This window comes from Pseudophryne corroboree, chromosome 6, assembly GCF_028390025.1.
Source record: "Pseudophryne corroboree isolate aPseCor3 chromosome 6, aPseCor3.hap2, whole genome shotgun sequence".
Lineage (NCBI taxonomy): Eukaryota > Metazoa > Chordata > Amphibia > Anura > Myobatrachidae > Pseudophryne > Pseudophryne corroboree.
This window is the reverse complement of record NC_086449.1, coordinates 25,487,484-25,508,813: the sequence shown is the minus strand read 5'-3', so window position 1 is coordinate 25,508,813 and position 21,330 is coordinate 25,487,484. Positions and strand designations below refer to the sequence as shown.

At 43.2% G+C, this 21,330-nt stretch overlaps 1 protein-coding gene across 1 annotated transcript in view; it reads right to left on the bottom strand.

The window, feature by feature from the left end:
* LOC134935944 (very-long-chain 3-oxoacyl-CoA reductase-B-like) overlaps positions 1-21,330 on the bottom strand; it is a 138,960-nt gene that overhangs the window by 99,024 nt on the left and 18,606 nt on the right. Inside the window, exons 2-5 of the mRNA XM_063930802.1 lie at positions 7,348-7,394; positions 7,198-7,273; positions 3,977-4,087; positions 2,435-2,502 (exon numbers count right to left, since the gene is read on the bottom strand). Of these exons, the coding sequence (XP_063786872.1) occupies positions 2,435-2,502; positions 3,977-4,087; positions 7,198-7,273; positions 7,348-7,394 (302 nt within the window). The remainder of the gene's footprint in view (positions 1-2,434; positions 2,503-3,976; positions 4,088-7,197; positions 7,274-7,347; positions 7,395-21,330) is intronic.

Below are 21,330 nucleotides of genomic sequence, written 5' to 3'. Positions count from 1 at the left end.
TAGAGTATAGAGCCGTATGTAATATAGTGTAGAGTATAGAGGGGTCTGTAATATAGTGTAGGGTATAGAGGGGTATGTAATATAGTGTAGTGTATAGAGGGGTCTGTAATATAGTTTAGGGTATAGAGGGGTCCGTGTAATATAGTGTAGGGTATAGAGCCGTATGTAATATAGTGTAGAGTATAGAGGGGTCTGTAATATAGTGTAGGGTATAGAGGGGTATGTAATATAGTGTAGTGTATAGAGGGGTCTGTAATATAGTGTAGTATATAGAGGGGTATGTAATATAGTGTAGGATATAGAGCGGTATGTAATATAGTGTAGGGTATAGAGGGGTCTGTAATATAGTGTAGGGTATAGAGGGGTCCGTGTAATATAGTGTAGGGTATAGAGCGGTATGTAATATAGTGTAGAGTATAGAGGGGTTTGTAATATAGTGTAGGATATAGAGCGGTATGTAATATAGTGTAGGGTATAGAGGGGTCTGTAATATAGTTTAGGGTATAGAGGGGTCTGTAATATAGTTTAGGGTATAGAGGGGTCTGTAATATATTGTAGGGTATAGAGGGGTATGTAATATAGTTTAGGGTATAGAGGGGTCCGTGTAATATAGTGTAGGGTATAGAGCGGTATGTAATATAGTGTAGGGTATAGAGGGGTTTGTAATGTAGTGTAGAGTATAGAGGGGTCTGTAATATAGTGTAGGGTATACAGGGGTATGTAATATAGTGTAGGGTATAGAGGGGTATGTAATATAGTGTAGAGTATAGAGGGGTCTGTAATATAGTGTAGGGTATACAGGGGTATGTAATATAGTGTAGGATATAGAGGGGTCTGTAATATATTGTAGGGTATAGAGGGGTCTGTAATATAGTTTAGGGTATAGAGGGGTCCGTGTAATATAGTGTAGGGTATAGAGCGGTATGTAACATTGGCCCTCATTCCGAGTTGATCGGTCGCAAGGCGAATTTAGCAGAGTTACACACGCTAAGCCGCCGCCTACTGGGAGTGAATCTTAGCTTCTTAAAATTGCGAACGATGTATTCGCAATATTGCGATTACTAACTACTTAGCAGTTTCAGAGTAGCTCCAGACTTACTCTGCCTGTGCGATCATTTCAGTGCTTGTCGTTCCTGGTTGACGTCACAAACACACCCAGCGTTCGCCCAGGCACTCCCACCGTTTCTCCGGCCACTCCTGCGTTTTTTCCGGAAACGGTAGCGTTTTCAGCCACACGCCCCTGAAACGCCGTGTTTCCGCCCAGTAACACCCATTTCCTGTCAATCACATTACGATCGCCGGAGCGAAGAAAAAGCTGTGAGTAAAAATACTTTCATCATAGTAAAGTTACTTGGCGCAGTCGCAGTGCGAACATTGCGCATGCGTACTAAGCGGATTTTCACTGCGATGCGATGAAAAATACCGAGCGAACAACTCGGAATGAGGGCCATAGTGTAGAGTATAGAGGGGTATGTAATATAGTGTAGAGTATAGAGGGGTATGTAATATAGTGTAGGGTATAGAGGGGTATGTAATATAGTGTAGAGTATAGAGGGGTATGTAATATAGTGTAGAGTATAGAGGGGTATGTAATATAGTGTAGAGTATAGAGGGGTCTGTAATATAGTGTAGGGTATAGAAGGGTCCGTGTAATATAGTGTAGGGTATAAAGGGGTATATAATATAGTATAGTGTATAGAGGGGTATGTAATATAGTATAGGGTATAGAGAGGTCTGTAATATAGTGTAGGATATAGAGGGGTATGTAATATAGTGTAGGGTATAGAGGGGTATGTAATATAGTGTAGGGTATAGAGGGGTTTGTAATATAGTGTAGGATATAGAGGGGTATGTAATATAGTGTAGGGTATAGAGGGGTATGTAATATAGTGTAGGGTATAGAGGGGTATGTAATATAGTGTAGGATATAGAGGGGTATGTAATATAGTGTAGGATATAGAGGGGTATGTAATATAGTGTAGGGTATAGAGGGGTATGTAATATAGTGTAGGGTATAGAGGGGTTTGTAATATAGTGTAGGATAAAGAGGGGTATGTAATATAGTGTAGGGTATAGAGGGGTATGTAATATAGTGTAGGATATAGAGGGGTATGTAATATAGTGTACGGTATAGAGGTGTATGTAATATGGGTGGTCATTCCGAGTTTTGACCGTTGGTATTGCGTCCGCCAGTAAATCAACTGCTACCCATTTAGACTAAAGGAGGCCTGCGTGCAGATGTCTATGGGACCCAATCTTGCCTCCATAATGCCCCTCTCCCTATTGAGCCAACCAGGTTGCTACCCCTGCCAGAAAGTTGGCAAGTATGGTTTGTGTTCACAGTTTCACTAATACAAAATTAACAATAGTAATAAACTAGAACAAAATGTAATGTATGCATATTCAACTCCAGTATTTATCACACTTACTGTACCTGGTCTACATCGGGCACATCGAGAATCTTACATTCCAATTCACTATATAATATTCCAACATTATTTACTGTAACAGAGAACCACGTAATTAATTTCATGTTGGCATTACATAAGGTGATAAAAAAAGGTAAGAGTTAGAGAAATGCCCGCAAGGGGCTTCATTGCGCTTGCCACCCCCCCAACCGGCATTCTGCGGCCGTGATTCCAACCACCGGTAACCCATACCCAATCCTGAGTTAATAACTGTGACTTTTATCACACAATTCAGCAATATTGTACGGTCTTTTATATATCATTCCTAGATTTTAGATGAATGCCTCTTACATATTTTCATTGATTGTGTGAAACCAAATGTAACCAGTTAAGGTTAGTGGATTTGAATGTGATCTTTGTCCCGCATACAGACTCACAACCTGCAGCTCAAGACCAATGTGCTATTGTTCCCTCATAGACCAGGTCTTGAAACATTAATGCATTGTATAACACTAATATGAGTTATCCAATTATGTAGTTTTCTTACAAGAAAACTACATCTCTTTGTTAATATTATTGTCACAGGCAATGCTGCCCTCTGTTGCTAATAACTAATAGAGCACTAATATACAGTATGTATAATATACATTTGTATACATTAAATGGGAGCTAATAGACTGCCCTTAGCTTGCCATATCACCTACGAGAGCTTCAGGTGAAATCTGAGACTGCAGATATTCACCAAACCTGCTTTGCTGCTGGATGTAGGCCATTTCCAGGAGAAAAGTGGGGAAGGGGGGCTCCATAAATGTGACCTAATTGCAATGTAAGTTGATTTCACTTTGAACTGCTCTAAAGTGTACCCAAGCTGAGTACATTTTTGATATACATTATTATTTTAATAAATTGCTGTCTGCTTTGTATTTTACTTTATACATCTGATTGTGTGTCTTTACTCAGTTACAGTACGTGCTATTTGCCATTGGTAACCTTGTGTTAAGAGCCCGTCCAGGACCAAATGACTGAGCATACTTACTGTATTTGCTTTCAGAGGCACCCCATCCAGGAGATCTCTCAAAGATAGGTACAGGGTGCTGGTGTGGGGGTCATGATCATGCGATTCCCATAGTAATGGCAATACAGCATTATGCATGCCCAGGGATGGGGGAGGTTTAATGCTATTGCACTAGTCTCCCAGGATCCTGAGGAGGAACTTAACAAATGTGGGAGTCTAACCGGGGAATGCTCCTGTGTGCAGGATAAGATCTCCTGGCCACCACGTGAATCACTATAGAAACTGTTGGGGAATAACACAGATTTACCCCTAAGAACTATGGGGTCTATTTAATAAGCCTTGCAGAGAGATACAATGGAGAGAGATAAAGTACCAACAAATCAGCTCCTAACTGTCATTTTTCAAACACAGCCTGAGACATGGCAGTTAGGAGCTGGTTGGCTGGTACTTTATCTCAGTCCATTTTATCTCCCTCCAAGGTTTAGTAAATAGGCCCCTATGTGCTTTACCCACAACGTCAGATGGAAACACCAAGCCCTGGTTTGATAACTACCAAGGATTCCAATGTCCATGTCCTTTAAACCTTCTTCAATTTTGGGGTAGATTTCAGGTCCTCCTGTGAAATCCACCTGGATTATCTTGGTTTTGCGTCCTGTCTGGAGCTCTGTGGAGGAAACATACACGCAGGTCACAAACATACTCAGCAGCCGGATGAAGATCCCTATTCTAGCTGTAACCGGGGCGGGGAACCGGTTCTCCTGCCAGGATGAAGCCAGTTGGTATCACAGTCACACCAGATGGTGGTATCATTACGTGTACACACTGTACGCTCTCTGGAAACTTTTACACCCCCAATGGTCCTATTGCTAAACTAGGTAAAGATCATCTAAGCTGTGATTTTTGCCCCAAAATGTAAAACAGCAATATTGTTAAATACTAAACCAGACGCGTTTTACAATTAATATCATTGACGGTTGACATTTTTTGGTAAAAACTGCTGCTTAGTGAATGTAGCCCTGAGTATCTGGGTGTTTTTAGCTTAAAGTCACCTACTGTATCGCTATAATTGATTATTAAATTGATGCAGCTGAGCCGTACTCCAATGACGGGAACTTACTAGCCCGGAGTGGCTAAGGGCTAACCCTCAACTTTGCCTGGCCGGTCTGGAGGAACAGGAGGAGGGGGGGGGGGAGGCATAAACAAGGGTGACCCTGTTGGACATGCATAATGGAATAGATTGCCTAAACCTGGGTTTTCGACTCTAACAATAATAATAATAATAATAATTACTATTAAAAATGGAAAACATTGTAACATTAAAACAAAATCTCCCCGTCTCTCTCTCTCTCCACCTCGCCTTTACATCATCTAGGCAGCATTATATACTGTTAGCGCCTGTGGATATAAAGAAAGCGGGTGTGGTATGTAGGGTTGACAGTAACTAGGTCGACCACTATTGGTCGACAGTAACTAGGTCAACAATGTTTAGGTTGACCACTATTGGTCGACAGTAACATGGTCAAGGTTGACAGCTCAAAAGTTCGACATGAGTTTTTTAATGTTTTTTTTTTTGTGTCGTTTTCTCCGTACAGTGACTGGGAACCCCAATTAGTGCACAGTGTTCGCTCGCCATGCTTCGGGCAAGGTGCCTCGCGGCGCTCGACGCAGGTTACTATTCCCAATCGTAGTCCGCGTGGATCGTTAAGTATGAAAAAGTTCAAAAAAAGAAAAAAAAATGTGAAAACTCATGTTGACCTTTTGACCTACAATATGTTGACCTAGAGGCCCTGTCAACCTAGAAGTCGACCTAAACATTGTTGACCTAGACACTGTCGACCTAGAGACCGGATCCCAAAGAAAACAGGTTTTTGAAGACATTAAATTGAATCTACTGAGAGCGATTCCCATACTTACTAGTTACTGATGTTCTGATCACTATAAGGAGTTTTATCCTTGTCACAGTCATTAGCAGATTTATTTAATTATACTTTATCATATTTTATTTATTAAGTAAATTCAACATGTTGTTTTACTAGTTTTACAATTTTCTTCTGAGCGTTGTGGTTTTTACCGACATATCGCCATTTACCTATTAGTGATACAGATACTATTGCTTGTAAAGAATCCATCGACATAGGCAAACGCAGGGGGGGGTTTCCAATTGCCCTGAAACTCCCCCTTCCTCACAGCCTGGTCAGCGGCCACTACATGCAGTAATAAGGGCGGGATGGGGCTGATCCACATTCCGAGTGGCAGCAGATTCCTCTACCAGGTCTGCTGTGTGTGTCTGTGGATCTGAGAGCTCAGTCATCACACCAGAGAGAGGATCTGGTAAGTGGTTACCGTGATCATTGGCCGGCATACAGAGGGAGCCATCCTCATCTATCCCTATAATAGGATTAACTGAGCCAGGGCAGTCGGATTTAGGGGGTCATTCAGACCCGATCGCACGCTGCAGTTTTTTGCAGCCGTACGGTCGGGTCTGAACAGCGCACGCGTGGGGGGCTGCAATGCGCTGGGCGCGTTGTTGCACGGCGACGGAGGTCGCCGGACAGCGATGGCTTCTACGAAGAAATCGATCACACCGGCGATCGCAAGAAGATTGACAGGAAGAAGGCGGACCTGGGCGGATAATCACCGTTTCCTGGGAGAGTCCGGACGAACGCAGGCGTGCCCGGACGTTTCTAGGGAGGGATCCTGATGTCCGCTCTAAACCGGGTCATCGCAGTGGGTGGGTAAATCCTGAGCTGTGCAGGGACTGCACAAGTGATCGCTCCCCTGCACAGCCCTAACCCCCTCCCGTTTAGGCGGCGATTACCAGGTCGCAGCAGCGCAAAAAACGGCCGGCGTGCGACCAGTCTGAATTAGGCCCATAATCCCCTGCTGTAATGTTCTCTCTGTATTGTATTGCAGCTGAGAACAATAGATGAAGGCTTATGCTAATAAATCTTGGTGCACCTTGGTGCAGCAGAGAAGGCTAGATGAATGTGGCTCCATCTGTTTGTCTGATGTACTGTACAGTATTACTGGGTTTACCATACCATCCCTTTAAACCGGGACGCTCATGGATGACACAGATTCTGTGCCTAAAGCTCTGATGCGTCTAAGTGTCCTGTGATATAAATCACTAGTGAGACCACATCTTGAATACTGTGTGCAATTTTGGGCACCATACTACAAGAAGGATATCCTGGAGCTAGAAAAGGTTCAGAGGCGGGCGACCAAACTAATCAAGGGCATGGAGACGCTGGAATACGAGGAAAGGCTTGCAAGGCTAGGCATGTTTACATTGGAAAAGAGGAGACTAAGAGGGGACATGATCAACATCTACAAATATATAAGGGGTCAATACACAGAGCTCGGGAGGGACCTGTTTTCTATAAGATCAGCACAGGGACACGTGGTCACTCGCTTAGATTAGAGGAGAGGAGTTTCCGCACATTGAGGAAAAGGGTTTTTTCACAGTAAGGACAATACGTGTTTGGAATTCTCTGCCTGAGAGAGTAGTAACGGCGGACTCAGTCAACAACTTTAAGAATGGGTTAGAGAAATTCCTATTGGATAAAGTTATTCAGGGTTATGGTGCGTAGGCACGCATTAAAGTTAATTTAACTAGTCCTAACATAAAAATAACTAGTCCTATAATAAGACTGCATAGGAGACCACAAATAGGTTGAACTCGATGGACAATTGTCTTTTTTCAACCTTACTATGTTACTATGTGATACCATGCAAACCACTGACAGATGGCGACCAAACGCCGGGATCTCTCACCTATACCTTCCGCAACGCTCTGCAGCTTCTTCAGAGTCCGACTGATGAGGACGACATTGAGTCCCCTCCTGGCCAACTATGGACAAGAAACGTGTGTGAGATACAGAGTCCACATTCAGGTGGGTGACAGACACCATGATGTATACTGACCTCCTCTGCGTAGGCTTTTCCTATTCCATCTGATGCCCCTGTTACCACTATATGCAAAAAAATACAAATACAGATTTTAAGTAGAGAAACCAGGAGAACGGTGTCAATGTAATCCTTGTACAGAACAACTTGTTACAGCATAAACAATCAGCAGATTTACAGTAATTGGTCAGTGTCTCATCAGGCTAATAACCACCTTACTATACTAGAATGTTTTACAGGTTTCTTTTTTGAGTGATAACTACGTACAAGTCTTTAAAACGCCAATTTCCAGGGGGTACCCGCAAATACTAAGGATCCCCTAAATGTATGTAGGACCGTGAGATCCCTGATTCTGACTCTACCTTTTGCAAAAGTTTCCAGAAGAGGGACCTGTAGGATCCATCCCAGGTATTATTATTATTATTATTATTATTATTATTATCATCAGTAGTAGAGAAGCATATTCCATTGTGTTTTACAATTGTAACAACAGTAATAGAACAAAACTTCGTAATAAATAGAGATGAGCGGGTTTGGATCTCGGAGAACTGGACCCACACAAACTCCACGATCCGGCTTGGGGATTCCCGCCAGACTCGTATCCCAAAATGATGAAAAACGTCATCATCCCACTGTCGGATTCTCACAGTGTTTTGGATTCTTTAAAGGTCCCGGTGATCTGCGCCATATTCACTTCGGCTGTGGAGAGTGCACTGAACGGACGTGTCCGCCTCAGTGCTGGGTTGTGGGGCTGGTGGCTGCTGTATTGCTGGTGTATCAGTCCAGGGGTGCTCTCTCTGTCGCCTGGTGGTGTATCTGATAACAAGGGGTGCTCTGTCCACCTAGGCGTGATCTGTCCATCCATCCAGGGGCTCCGCCCCAGTGTAAAATTACAATAATAAAAGCTAAAAAGCCTAAAATTGTAAACAAAAATATATATAGATTTTTTTGTTTGTGCTGTACTCCAGTGAACTATACAATTTTTATGCAGAATATTATTATTTCATACATATTGTGCGACACTGTTGGTGAAATTAAACCGCTGTGTTTGATTACTATTTCTGACTCATACACATATTGCGCAACACTGTGGGTGTAGGTGGTATCACAGTAATATATTTTCGTACTCATACATATTGTGTGACACTGCAGGTGAAATTAAACCAGTGTTTGATTACTATTTCTGACTCACACACGTATTATGTGACACTGTGGGTGAAGGTGTATCACAGTAATACATTTTATTTTTTAATCATACGCGTATTGTGTGACACTGTGGGTGAAATTAAACCACAGTGTTTGATTACTATTTCTGAGTCATACTCGTATTGTGACTCTGTAGGTGGTACATTTTTTGTACAAATTGTGGCGTGTGCTGTACCCCACTTTGATTATGTTTGTTAATACTTGATAGATATGAAGGAGCAACAATTGAGAGGAGAGCAGGAAGCACATACTAGTGCTGCAGCTGCCACCAGTCATGACAATACAAGTTCGTCAACGTCATCTACTAAAGCCGATGCCCAGTGGCATAAAGGGCTTAAGTCAGGGCATGTAAAATCAAAGAAGCAATACAATACAGTGGTAAAGAAAATAACATCAATAGAAAATGTAGCTGCAGAAAAACATAAAATTGGCAATATGCCATTCACCACACAAAGTGGCAAGGAAAGACTCAGGGCTTGGCCTTTATTTATAAGTGGTGGTTCTGCAACTATTAGTGAGGCATCTTCTGCTTATCATGACGATACAGAAACATTTCACTCAGAGTCTAGAAGAGGTGTCAAAAAAATGAAAACAACTAAGTAGTAGAAAAAAACTGCATTCAGAAATGTTACACATTCCTGGGGAACGTTTAGGGGTGTCAACATTAGCTATTTGTGAGTCTGACATTTCTCACGCTGTCCTCATAGAGAAGCCTCTTTCACCTCCTTCCACCATTTCTGAACCATCTACACATGTGGGGAGCTGTACATGTAAAGATGGTGATGAGGGCATAATAGAAATTGAGGATTCATGTGTGGAAGTGGAACAAGATGAGGGGGATATGTGTATGCTACTACTATCTGACACTTAGAATGTTGATGACGTTGTGTATGTAAGTCATCCTGACATTGATTGTGAAGGCATCTGCTCCATTTGTGAGACCAAAGTTAGCAGAGATAGGCATATTAGTTAAATAGGCACCTCCTCCATGTTACGTCATTTGCGGTGAATGTATGATTTTTTTTTACAAGAATATAATGTAATTAACACTCTCATCATCAACCTCCTCATTAGTAATTGGAGGTAGTCCTTCAAAAAAATAGTTTTATGGGAGTCCAAACAAAGCAAGCACTTCAGCCACACAAGTGTCAGTCCCTGTCGCTGAAGTGCTTGGTTTGTTACACGGTGCATGTTCTTTTTAATATCCAACATAAGGGTGGGAGGGAGGGAAGGACAATTCCATCTTGCACCACTTTTCATTTCTGCATTAATATGTGTAAATGTTTCATAGATGTGCTATAAACTGCCATATGTTTGTGCTGCTGCTCTGTCAGTTAGTAACAAGCCAGCTCACTATTACCTTTGGCCTAAGACAGATGAAATCAATATTGTTAACTGTGAGGTGGTCAAAATTGACTGGAAATGAGTGGAAATTAATGTCATTGAGGTTAATAATACTGTAGGAATAAAAACAGGCCAACATTCTGTGAGTTTAGCTGTCTTTTAAAAAAAATACAGATCCAAAAACCACAAAGGCGGTTCAGGCAAAACCAATCCACATCCAAAACACAAAGTAGATACAGATCCAAAACCCAAGATTTGGGCCCGGCGCACATCTCTAGTAATAACAGAGGTAGGAAGGCCCTGCTCGCAAGCTTACAATCTATAGGGAAGTAGGGATACTAGAGGATAGGTGCTACCTACTACATAATGGTTCTGCTAGATTGCAAAGGTTCTTAATGAGCTGTATGTTATGGTCACACAGTGATGTGGCCCTGGGATCAGGAGGATGGGAGTGATGTGAGGATGTGTGTAGACTGTATACAGGTTATGTCATTGGAAAGGAAAACTGACAGTATAAAGGTTATGTGGGTGGGTCTGGAATGTGATAAGCTTGCCTGTAGAGGTGAGTTTTCAGAGAACGTTTGAAGGTTTGGAGACTAGAGGATAGTCTTATTGTGTGTGGGAGGGCATTCCACAGAGTGGGTGCAGCCCGAAGAAAGTCATGCAATGGTGAGTTGGCATTACCGATCCTTTTATTCTAAAACATTGCAGAAATGGTCTTGGTCTCTGCATGTGATCTATGGTACATTCAGAGTGATCCTTAATTTCTTATTGCTGTGATAATGGACCATCAGACATTCTAATTATCAGGACCTAGATATGATAGATAATTACTATGGCCGTTAAGCAAAGATGTCTCATAAAAATATCCCAAATCTATTCCGCTTCTCATCAGCCATGTTGGTGGAGTTTCTCACCTTTGGGACTATCTAGAGGCTACAATGGCTAACGCTGTAGTCAAGCTCCTGAGTGTTTCCGGAACCGGGTAAATTCATCAAGAAAGCAGCATCTATAGGTTTATATGGCAGCTGCTGTTGCAGTCGAAAACGGGGGACCACATCTAATATCTCTGATATCAGCTACGGTCCCTGCAGTGCATAATAATTGCAAGTACCCCTTGAAAACTGATGTTTTCAGGGGATATTCTGCAAATACAGCATTCATTGATAAATATGCCTCTATATCTACTAACAGACTTTGGATAACTTACTCTGTCAGAACCAAAATTCTTGCGCAAAACAAAATTCTCAGAGGTGTTCAAGATTGCCAGTGTGCAATAATGAAATACCTTCAGTCTTTCAGCATAAACACATATTATATGGTCCCCAGAATGATGTTGCTATAGCCACAAAAATCTTAGTATATGCAAATGAACATCATAGTACTTTTGCTCATGTATGAAAATAATACCAGGTACTGCGCCATTGCCCGGTACATGCATATTCTTTAACACGCGTTTCACCGTGTGGTGGCTTGATCGCACTGCTCTGTTTAGGCATCTACCAGGGTATGATCTATGCATATTAACACTCACAGGAGTGGGCAATAAGTGGCTCTACAGCTGCTGATGAACTACTAAGCCCACCAAGCAAGCAAAACTATGGCAGGGCATGCTGGCATGTGTAGTCCCATAGCAGCTTGTGGACCGCTTATTGCTCACCCATTCACTATACTATCTATACAGGGCTGGATTAAGGCTGGTGGGAGCCCCCACTGCTACTACTATTGTTGTCAAAGTCACACACACACACACACACACACACACACACACACACACAATAACTTAAAGACGCACATACATTGTCACTTACAGACAAACACACACACACACACACACATCACTTGCAGAGCAACATCAGGGAGCAGAGGCCGAGCAGCAGACACCGGTGGCTGTCAGTCACTGTTTCCCATATCCCGCAAGACAGAAAGGAGATTCCTACAATTCAAAATGCAGGGAGTGAGGGACGCTAATGTGTGGGGGGCCCTGGGACGGCTGCCTCTATCACCCCTGCATTAATCCCAGAATCTATGTACCCTGGTCTTCTTTCTAGGATGGACTCTCTTTGAGATCCTTATTTTCAGACTCCTGTGCTGTGTTAATCCCATCAAGGTTCTGCCTCAAAAGCAGATCCAACCACATACAGTACTCCTGTTTTTCTACCAAGGTTGGATAGCTGTCTGCGTTCTCTCACTATCCTGTTCACTGCTCAGTAGCACACAGGGGAGCAGCAGAGGCAGGAAGAATATCCACATAACCTTCATACTTTCTTCTTTTTTTCCCCTTTTTCCTTTTTTTTTAATCTATACTTAAACATAAACCCTGAAGTACGCAACCAGACCCCTGAAGGTAAGAATAGGGGAGCACCTCCGTAACATCAGGAAGGGGTTGGAAACTCACTCCCTTTCCTCACATTTTAAACAGAATCATAATTGTGATACAGGCCACATAAAAAAAATTTCTTTGACTTGAAACAAATTAGGAAGGATAAAAGACACTGTAATATTACAAGTTCAATTGCTAAAAGCGAAATGAAAATGATCTTTCAATATGGAACTTTAATCCCTGGTGGATTAAACAGTGATTTTGAAGTAAAATGGTTTTTGTGATAGTCTTGGAATATGTCATATATCGATTCAACATCTTCTGTCTATGCATACTTTAATTTTTTTCAGCATTTAACAATGGACTTTAAAAGGACTATTGTGGTTATGGAATATAAAGAGAAAGAACATGAGAAGAGGGACCAACTGAAAATGGAGGAAATGGACATTTTAAAATAGAGTTAAAAAGATGTCATGTCGGGAGGGACCTCGGGATAATGGCCGCCTCGCTACATCCGGTGACGTCACTTCCGGGAAGATTAAGGGAGAATTATGCAGCTAGATCCGAGCCACATTATGCAGCGAACACGGGAGGTGACGCGACCGGATGTGGGGACGCTTCCGGTTCCGGCTGGCATTGTAACACAGCCGATGTGAGGGAACTGGTTGGCGGAAGCAGCTGGACACTTACGTCTAGGCACTTCCGGTAGCGGAGGTCGGACACGGATGTTTGGCAAAGGGGATGGTCCCCTTTCTGGCGGGAAATTGTGGAAATAACGCCTATGTGGGGGCGGGGAGTGGGGTAACCCTGAAACATGTATTAGAATAGGAAACCATTGTATTAGTCATAGGGAAATTTAAAAATGCTGGTTTTGTATTAACTTAACAGGCCATTGGTGGAAAGATTGAAGGAGTGGTATAAATATCTGTGATTGTACAGGAGTCCCTTATACCTTGAAAAAGATCCTCCATAGGATCGAAACACGTCGGTGGGACTTCTTCTTTCCATGGTGTACCTGTCTGGAAAAGCGGTGAGACTTTTTTTCCCAATTTCTGGGATCCATTTAACATCTAGGGAAATAAGTCTCTCCTAACCGGACAAAAAGGGTCACCTTTTTATGTTAATTTTTATGTGTTTTTATGGAATATTTCGTATGTTTTGGAGACCATTTCCAATTTTGTGGAATAAAATTTGTCATTTTTATACTATCTGGTGGTGATCGCCCTCTATAAATAACGGAGTTGATGTGGAACTAATGAGGAAGACGCCTGAGGTGTTTACTATATGCAAACAAGTCAAGAGGACCACAGTGAGTCGGATGTAGAGGGGGGAACCCCGACACATTTTATCTGTATGGTGGTTTCAATCAAAGAAAAAGAGATATAACGAAAGGCTTTTAAAACAACCCTTTTTGGTGAGTACTCTGTGTAAGGGGGTAACCCCAAGAACAGTTATACACAGGTGGTGGGATAACTCCAGAAAGGTGTTAAAGAGACTCCAGAATACTGTGGAATATCATCACAGGACTATATTATTTTCAACTCATTGTATTAGCACTCAAGTGTGAGTGTTTTACATAGGGGGTAACCCCGGTAATGAACACATATAAGAGTGGTGGTGGTAGAGTTCCAGGAATCTAATAAGAAGTGTTGAAATATTGTGAAATATTGTAACAGGATTACACTATTTTTTCGTGTTTGTCTTTTTCTTTTCATGTTATTTGAATCCTCACCTGTGAAGATAACAAGGAACTCATTTGAACAGGGGAGTAGATATTTTTCTTCCTATACTTAGCGCTGTTTCTGTTTGATCGAATTTCTATTGCGTATATTGTGTAAAGTGATTGGTGTATCACTTAGATCTACAGTTTGGCTGCTTCGTATTGCGCCTAGTAAGAAACTCCAAACTTTTGTTCATAAACCCTGAAGTGACTGACACAAGTCATGTTTCATTTGCCCATGGTTGATGTACCAGTTATACGCTATTATATATGGTATTCTCAGTCTCAGATGAACCTGTTTGAATGTCACTGTTATCAGCTGTTATATTGCCTGTTGGGGATGCGGTTCTGTGACCGGCGTTCAGGAGACCGCCGGTCACAACACTTCCCCCTACATCCCACCCATAGAGTGGGAATAGAACCTGTGGCAACTACAGGTCGCCACTGAGCCCACTACGCTCGCCCCAATGCCCCCCCCCCCCCAGCTGGCATTCCGCTTCCAGGATCCTGGCGGAGGTATGCTGAGGAGACCGCCGGTCATGCATACCCAACCCCATTAACTGTGAAAGATTTACAACAGCTGTTATTACCCCTCACCCCCCCCCATGTGTCACTATTAGCAATACTTATTTATTTATTTATTAACAGTTTCTTATATAGCGCAGCATATTCCGTTGCGCTTTACAATTAGAACAACAGTAATAGAACAAAACTGGGTAAAAACAGACAGACAGAGGTAGGAAGGCCCTGCTCGCAAGCTTACAATCTATAGGGAAATAGGCATAGATACACAAGGTGTCACAACTGAGGGCTGATGACCGTGACTGGGAGCCTCAGTTGTAGGGGTTGACGGGTACTTGAACTTAGGGGGAGCCATGTGACTCCTGGACATGCGTAAAGACCGTAGCAAGGATGCCCGAAGGCGTGACCACGACAACTGGAAATATCTTTCAGTGATTTTATTAAATGAGAAGTCATAAAACTTGCAAAAACAATAGAAAGTCACAAGTGGAAATTTAGGCGTGCATCTGGTTAATACCAGTAACCTGGAATGTAGAGAAAAGTTCTGTAAACTGTAAATGAACTAGGGTTCGCTGGAAGACTGTAGTTGTTGAAGAGTGGCTGCTGGAAAGCCGGAATACAGACACAGGTGAGTAAGGTGATGTTGTAGAGGGTTAATCACAGAGGTGTCGTGTTACACCACAGAGTGTAACACAGAGGAGTCAGGCTTGAAAGCAGGAGAGTTCACTGGAGAATCTGTAGAAGACTGCACACAGAAACCACTGGAGACAAATGAAGCACTGCAGAGAAAGTCCATGGAAGAACTGCTCACTGGAAACACTGAAGACCATTGAAGCACTGACATCCTTCAATGCTGGGACAGGCTATTTAAACCCACAGGTTAGCAGGGATTGGTGGGCAATTAACCAGAGACCAGAGTGCAGCTGCTGTGTAATCAGGCTGGGAGCAGAGTGCAGCTGATTGGCTGAAAAGTAACATGTGATGAAAACAAACATGGCTGCGCCCATGTTTGAACTTGGAGGGAAAGACTGTTTGTAACTTGCATGTGAGTTTTAACCATGAAGCTGCCAGAATCACAGTAAAGAGATTTGAGACAATGAGATGCAGCATGCTGCACACAGACAGCGCAGATGGAATCCAGGCTTGGGACACTGGGACAGTCTCAGGAGGCATTTGGAAGGTAAATACTAATAAGGAATTACCTGGATCGTGACAGTACCCTCCCCTTTAGGAGTGGCCCCAGGACACTTCTTAGGCTTGAGGAGGAAATCTGGCGTGGAAAGCCTGAAGCAACTGGATTGCTAGAAGTCCTCCCAATCTTCTTCATCTGAAAGGACTGAGGAATAACATGTAGAAGGTCCCTTTCCTGGATTAGAAGTACGAGAAAATCGTGCTTTTGAAGCTAGCACTCCAATAAGTCTTAAATTAAATCTTGTTCTAGAACGAGGACTTTTCATACAGAGACCTGTAGAGCTTTTTGGTAATTCTGGAACCTCTTCATGCGTGAAAGCGTAACAGGAAAGAGCAGGACCTCCCATAATGTAGCTTGAGTCATCAACAAATTCACCTTCGGAACCTGAATTGAATCCTGATGAACTTGAACTGGCTGGAACCAGAGGAGTCTTTGGACTGACGGATAGGACTTGATTAGATTCGAAGGTGCTGGAATCGGCTGGAACTGAAGGAGGCTTACTGGAATCGGCTGGAACCGAAGGAGTGTGAATCCGGTTGGAACCGGAATGAGTGGTATCCAAGTGTTCAGTTAGACCATCCTGGACCAGGTCCATGCTGGATGCCAACAGGGTGGTGCTCTCTGAAAACGACAAACAGGAGTTCATAACTGCATCTGTAGCACAAAAATTTCCATCTGGGAACTCGGCTCTGGATACTTCCCTTGGGGCTGAAATTTCGGTGACCCCTCCTGGGGTTGACGAATCAGACACTTCTCTCAGGGTTGTTTTCTCCAGCACCCCTCCTGGGGTTGACAGATCAGAAACTCCTTTTTGAGAAGACTCATATGCCCCTAGTAGAGCTTGAACATTGGATACCTTTCCTGGAGCTGTAGAAACAGACGCCCCGTCTTGGGTTGCAGAATTAGATTTTCTTTTGGTGAAGAAAGTCTCATTAAATCTCTTTTGTTTCCCGGAATTGGAAATGGGGCTCCTGGACACAGGACCCCAATTGTAGAATTGGGTTTTTCTTTGATCAACTTTTATATTTTTCTTGACCGGCTCAGAAGGAGCTGAAGATTCCACATAGGAAGGTTGGAAACTAAGAATGCTGAGATTTGGAGATCTATCCCACTTCCTTGGTTTACGGAGAGAACAGTCTTTAATAAAGTGATCAGAACCCCCACAGCAGAAGCAGAGTTGAAACTGCATGCGACGCTTGCGTTCCTCTTCAGAAAGTCTAGACCGTGGCTTACTCCGGAACTTATCTTTACTTGGAGCAAGGGGAAACGACTTGGACATAGAGAGATTGGCAGCTGTTGCATCTGTGTTCTCAGCAGACTGTGGGAAGGCTTTCATGGAGATGGGAGCAGAGATAATAGGAGTATCACAGAGACACTTTGAAATAACTGGAACGATACTAGAAAGAAGGTCTTGTAACTGAACCAACAGTTGACTGAGAGTCAGGACACTGGATGCCCCTGAACCATTAAGGGTTACTTGGATTCCATCCAGCCGGGTGGAAAGGCCCTGGAGACAGCGAAAAACTTGACCCTGTGCAGCCTCCAGAAGTTCTAAGCGTGCTGCAAGTCGTTGCATCGGGTTAAACGCTTGGGCCTGGTCTCCGGCCAGATCCATTAGGTCAGTGCTTACTGTCACAACTGAGGGCTGATGACCGTGACTGGGAGCCTCAGTTGTAGGGGTTGACGGGTACTTGAACTTAGGGGGAGCCATGTGACTCCTGGACATGCGTAAAGACCGTAGCAAGGATGCCCGAAGGCGTGACCACGACGACTGGAAATATCTTTCAGTGATTTTATTAAATGAGAAGTCATAAAACTTGCAAAAACAATAGAAAGTCACAAGTGGAAATTTAGGCGTGCATCTGGTTAATACCAGTAACCTGGAATGTAGAGAAAAGTTCTGTAAACTGTAAATGAACTAGGGTTCGCTGGAAGACTGTAGTTGTTGAAGAGTGGCTGCTGGAAAGCCGGAATACAGACACAGGTGAGTAAGGTGATGTTGTAGAGGGTTAATCACAGAGGTGTCGTGTTACACCACAGAGTGTAACACAGAGGAGTCAGGATTGAAAGCAGGAGAGTTCACTGGAGAATCTGTAGAAGACTGCACACAGAAACCACTGGAGACAAATGAAGCACTGCAGAGAAAGTCCATGGAAGAACTGCTCACTGGAAACACTGAAGACCATTGAAGCACTGACATCCTTCAATGCTGGGACAGGCTATTTAAACCCACAGGTTAGCAGGGATTGGTGGGCAATTAACCAGAGACCAGAGTGCAGCTGCTGTGTAATCAGGCTGGGAGCAGAGTGCAGCTGATTGGCTGAAAAGTAACATGTGATGAAAACAAACATGGCTGCGCCCATGTTTGAACTTGGAGGGAAAGACTGTTTGTAACTTGCATGTGAGTTTTAACCATGAAGCTGCCAGAATCACAGTAAAGAGATTTGAGACAATGAGATGCAGCATGCTGCACACAGACAGCGCAGATGGAATCCAGGCTTGGGACACTGGGACAGTCTCAGGAGGCATTTGGAAGGTAAATACTAATAAGGAATTACCTGGATCGTGACACAAAGATTGATGCTACCTATTGCATAATGGTCCACCAGATTGCTAGGTTCTTAATGGGTTGTATGATGATACCCCACAAAGTTATCCAAGTGTCAGGAGGGTGTGAGACTAAAGAAAGACAAGATATGTGATGTTATGAATACTCTACAGAGGATGTAATTAGATAGGGAAGCACTGAAGGTTATGTGGGTGGGTCTGGAATTTGATAGGCTTGTCTGAAGAGGTGAGTTTTCAGGGAACATTTAAAGGTTTGGAGACTAGAGGCGAGTCTTACTGTGCGTGGGAGGGCATTCCACAGAGTGGGTGAAGCCCGGATAAAGTCCTGTAATTTTGAGTGTGAACAAGTAATGCGTGTGGATGAGAGACGTAGATCTTGTGCAGAGCGGAGAGGTCGGGTAGGGAGATATTTTGAGATGAGTGAAGAGATGTATGTTGGTGCAGTTTGGTTAATAGCCTTGTATGTGAGTAAAAGTATTTTATATTTAATACGGTAGAATACCGGTAACCAATGGAGGGACTGACAGAGCGGATCTGCAGACGATGAACGTCTGGCAAGGAAGATTAGCCTCGCAGCTGCATTCAAAATGGATTGTAGTGGTGAGAGCTTATGTTTGGGAAGACCGGTCAGGAGACTATTACAATAATCAATGCGGGAGATAATGAGAGCATGGATTAGAGTTTTTGCTGTGTCTTGTGTAAGATAAGGGCGTATTTTGGATATGTTTCTTAGATGTATGTAACATGATCTTGAGACAGATTGAATGTGGGTAACAAAGGACAGTTCAGAGTCAAGAATGACACCTAGGCAGCGAGCTTGTGGGGTAGGGGTGATTGCAGAGTTCTCAACAGTGATAGAGATATCAGGTTGGAAACTACTATTGGCCGGTGGAAATATAATTAATTCTGTTTTGGAAATATTAAGTTTGAGGTGGCGAGATGTCATCCAAGATGAAATGGCAGAAAGGCATTCAGTGACACGGCCCAATACAGATGGTGACAAATCAGGGGAGGATAGGTAGATTTGAGTATCATCCGCATACAGATGGTACTGAAATCCGAAAGAGTTGATTAGTTTGCCAAGAGATGTGGTATAGATAGAGAAAAGCAGAGGACCTAGGACTGAGCCTTGCGGTACTCCAACTGAGAGAGGTAGCGAAGGAGAGGTGGAATCAGAGAAACGAACACTGAAGGAGCGATTAGATAGGTAGGATGAGAACCAAGAAAGGGCTGTGTCCTGAATACCTAGGGATTGTAGTGTTTGTATGAGAAGAGAGTGATCAACAGTGTCAAAAGCAGCAGAGAGATCAAGGAGAATAAGTAGAGAGAAATGTCCTTTAGATTTAGCAGTGACCAAATCATTCACTACCTTAGTCAGTGCTGTCTCTGTGGAGTATTGGGCACGAAATCCTGACTGAAGTGGGTCCAGTAGGCTGTGTGAGTTAAGAAAGTGTGTGAGGCGAGTGTAGGCAAGTCTCTCCAGTAGCTTGGAGGGGCATGGGAGCTAAGAGATGGGACGGTAGTTAGAGAGAGTGTTCGGGTCAGAGTTTTGTTTTTTCAGAATGGGAGTAATCACTGCATGCTTGTATAGAGAAGGAAAGATACCAGTAGACAGGGAGAGATTACAGATTTTCGTTAAGGTTGGGATGAGCACAGTAGACAGAGCTTTACTAATTTGTGAGGGTATATAGTCAAGTGGAGAGGTATTAGAGTAGGCAGATGAAAAGAGTGCAGATACTTCATCTTCATTTGTAGGATCAAAGGAAGAGAAGGTGTTAGAGGGTTCAGGCAGGGAATTGAGAAGGTCACTTGCTGTGGAAGAGCATACCATTTCATTTCGGATCTTGTCAATCTTGTCCTTGAAATAGGAAGCAAGATCTTGCGCACTGACAGTGGCTGGTGGGTTAGGTGAGGGAGGGACAAGAAGTGATTTAAATGTATTAAAAAGTTGCTTGGGGTTAGAGGCTTGAGCAGAGATGATAGATTGAAAATATGTTTGTTTGGCAGTGTCCAGAGCAGTACGATAAGAGTGGTAGGTGGTCTTATATGTGAGAAAGTCACTTGAACTACGAGATTTACGCCACTGGCGTTCAACTTTTCGTGAGAGTTTTTGTAAGTGTCTAGTGTATTTAGAGTGCCACGGTTGACATCTAAGTCTACGTGGAGTGTGATGGGTAGCTGGAGCCACTTCATCAAGTGCTGTTACTAGAGTTTGGTTAAGGTGTGACACAGCAGTCTCTGGAGAGGTGAATGTAGAAATTGGTGAAAGTAGTGGTTGCAGAGAGGTAGATAGTTGTTGAAAATTAATAGCGTTAATATTTCTGCGGGTAAGAGGTGTCCTTGTAGACTTCAGGGACATGGAGTTTGAAGTAATGGAGGAGAGCATGCATGTGATAAGGTTGTGATCTGAGAGAGGGAAAGGAGTGTTAGTGAGTTCAGAAACAGAGCATAGTCTGGTGAATACAAGATCAAGGCAGTGGCCCTCCTGATGAGTAGGGGAGTCAGTCCATTGGGAGAGGCCAAGAGAGGAGGTTAGAGAGAGTAGTTTAGAGGCATGGGGAGATTGTGGACTGTCAATAGAGAGATTGAAATCACCCATAATGATGGTGGAGATGTCAGAGGATAGAAAGTGAGGGAGCCATGCAGAAAAATCTTCCAGAAACTTTTTGGGTTGCCCAGGTGGGCGATAGATAGCTGCAACACGCAGAGAGAAAGGGGTGAAAATCCTAATAGAGTGTACTTCAAAGGATGTAAATGTGAGTGAGGGAACAGGTGGTAAAACGATGTGCGTGTAAGATTTGGACAGTAATATTCCAACACCCCCTCCCTTGATGTTACCAGGCCTGGGGGTGTGTGTGAAGTGGAGGCCACCATGTGACAGTGCTGCAGGGGAGGCAGTGTCTGATTGTGTGAGCCAGGTTTCTGTTATAGCCAGCATATTGAATTTTTTTGCTATGAAAAGGTCATGAATAGCTGTTAATTTGTTGCAAACAGAGCGTGCATTCCATAAAGCACATTTTAGTGACTTGGAGGTAGATGGGAGACAAGTGATGTTGATAAGGTTTGTTGATTTTATATTCCGTTGTGAATCAGCTGAATGTGAGCGTGGTATGTGGATGGGACCTG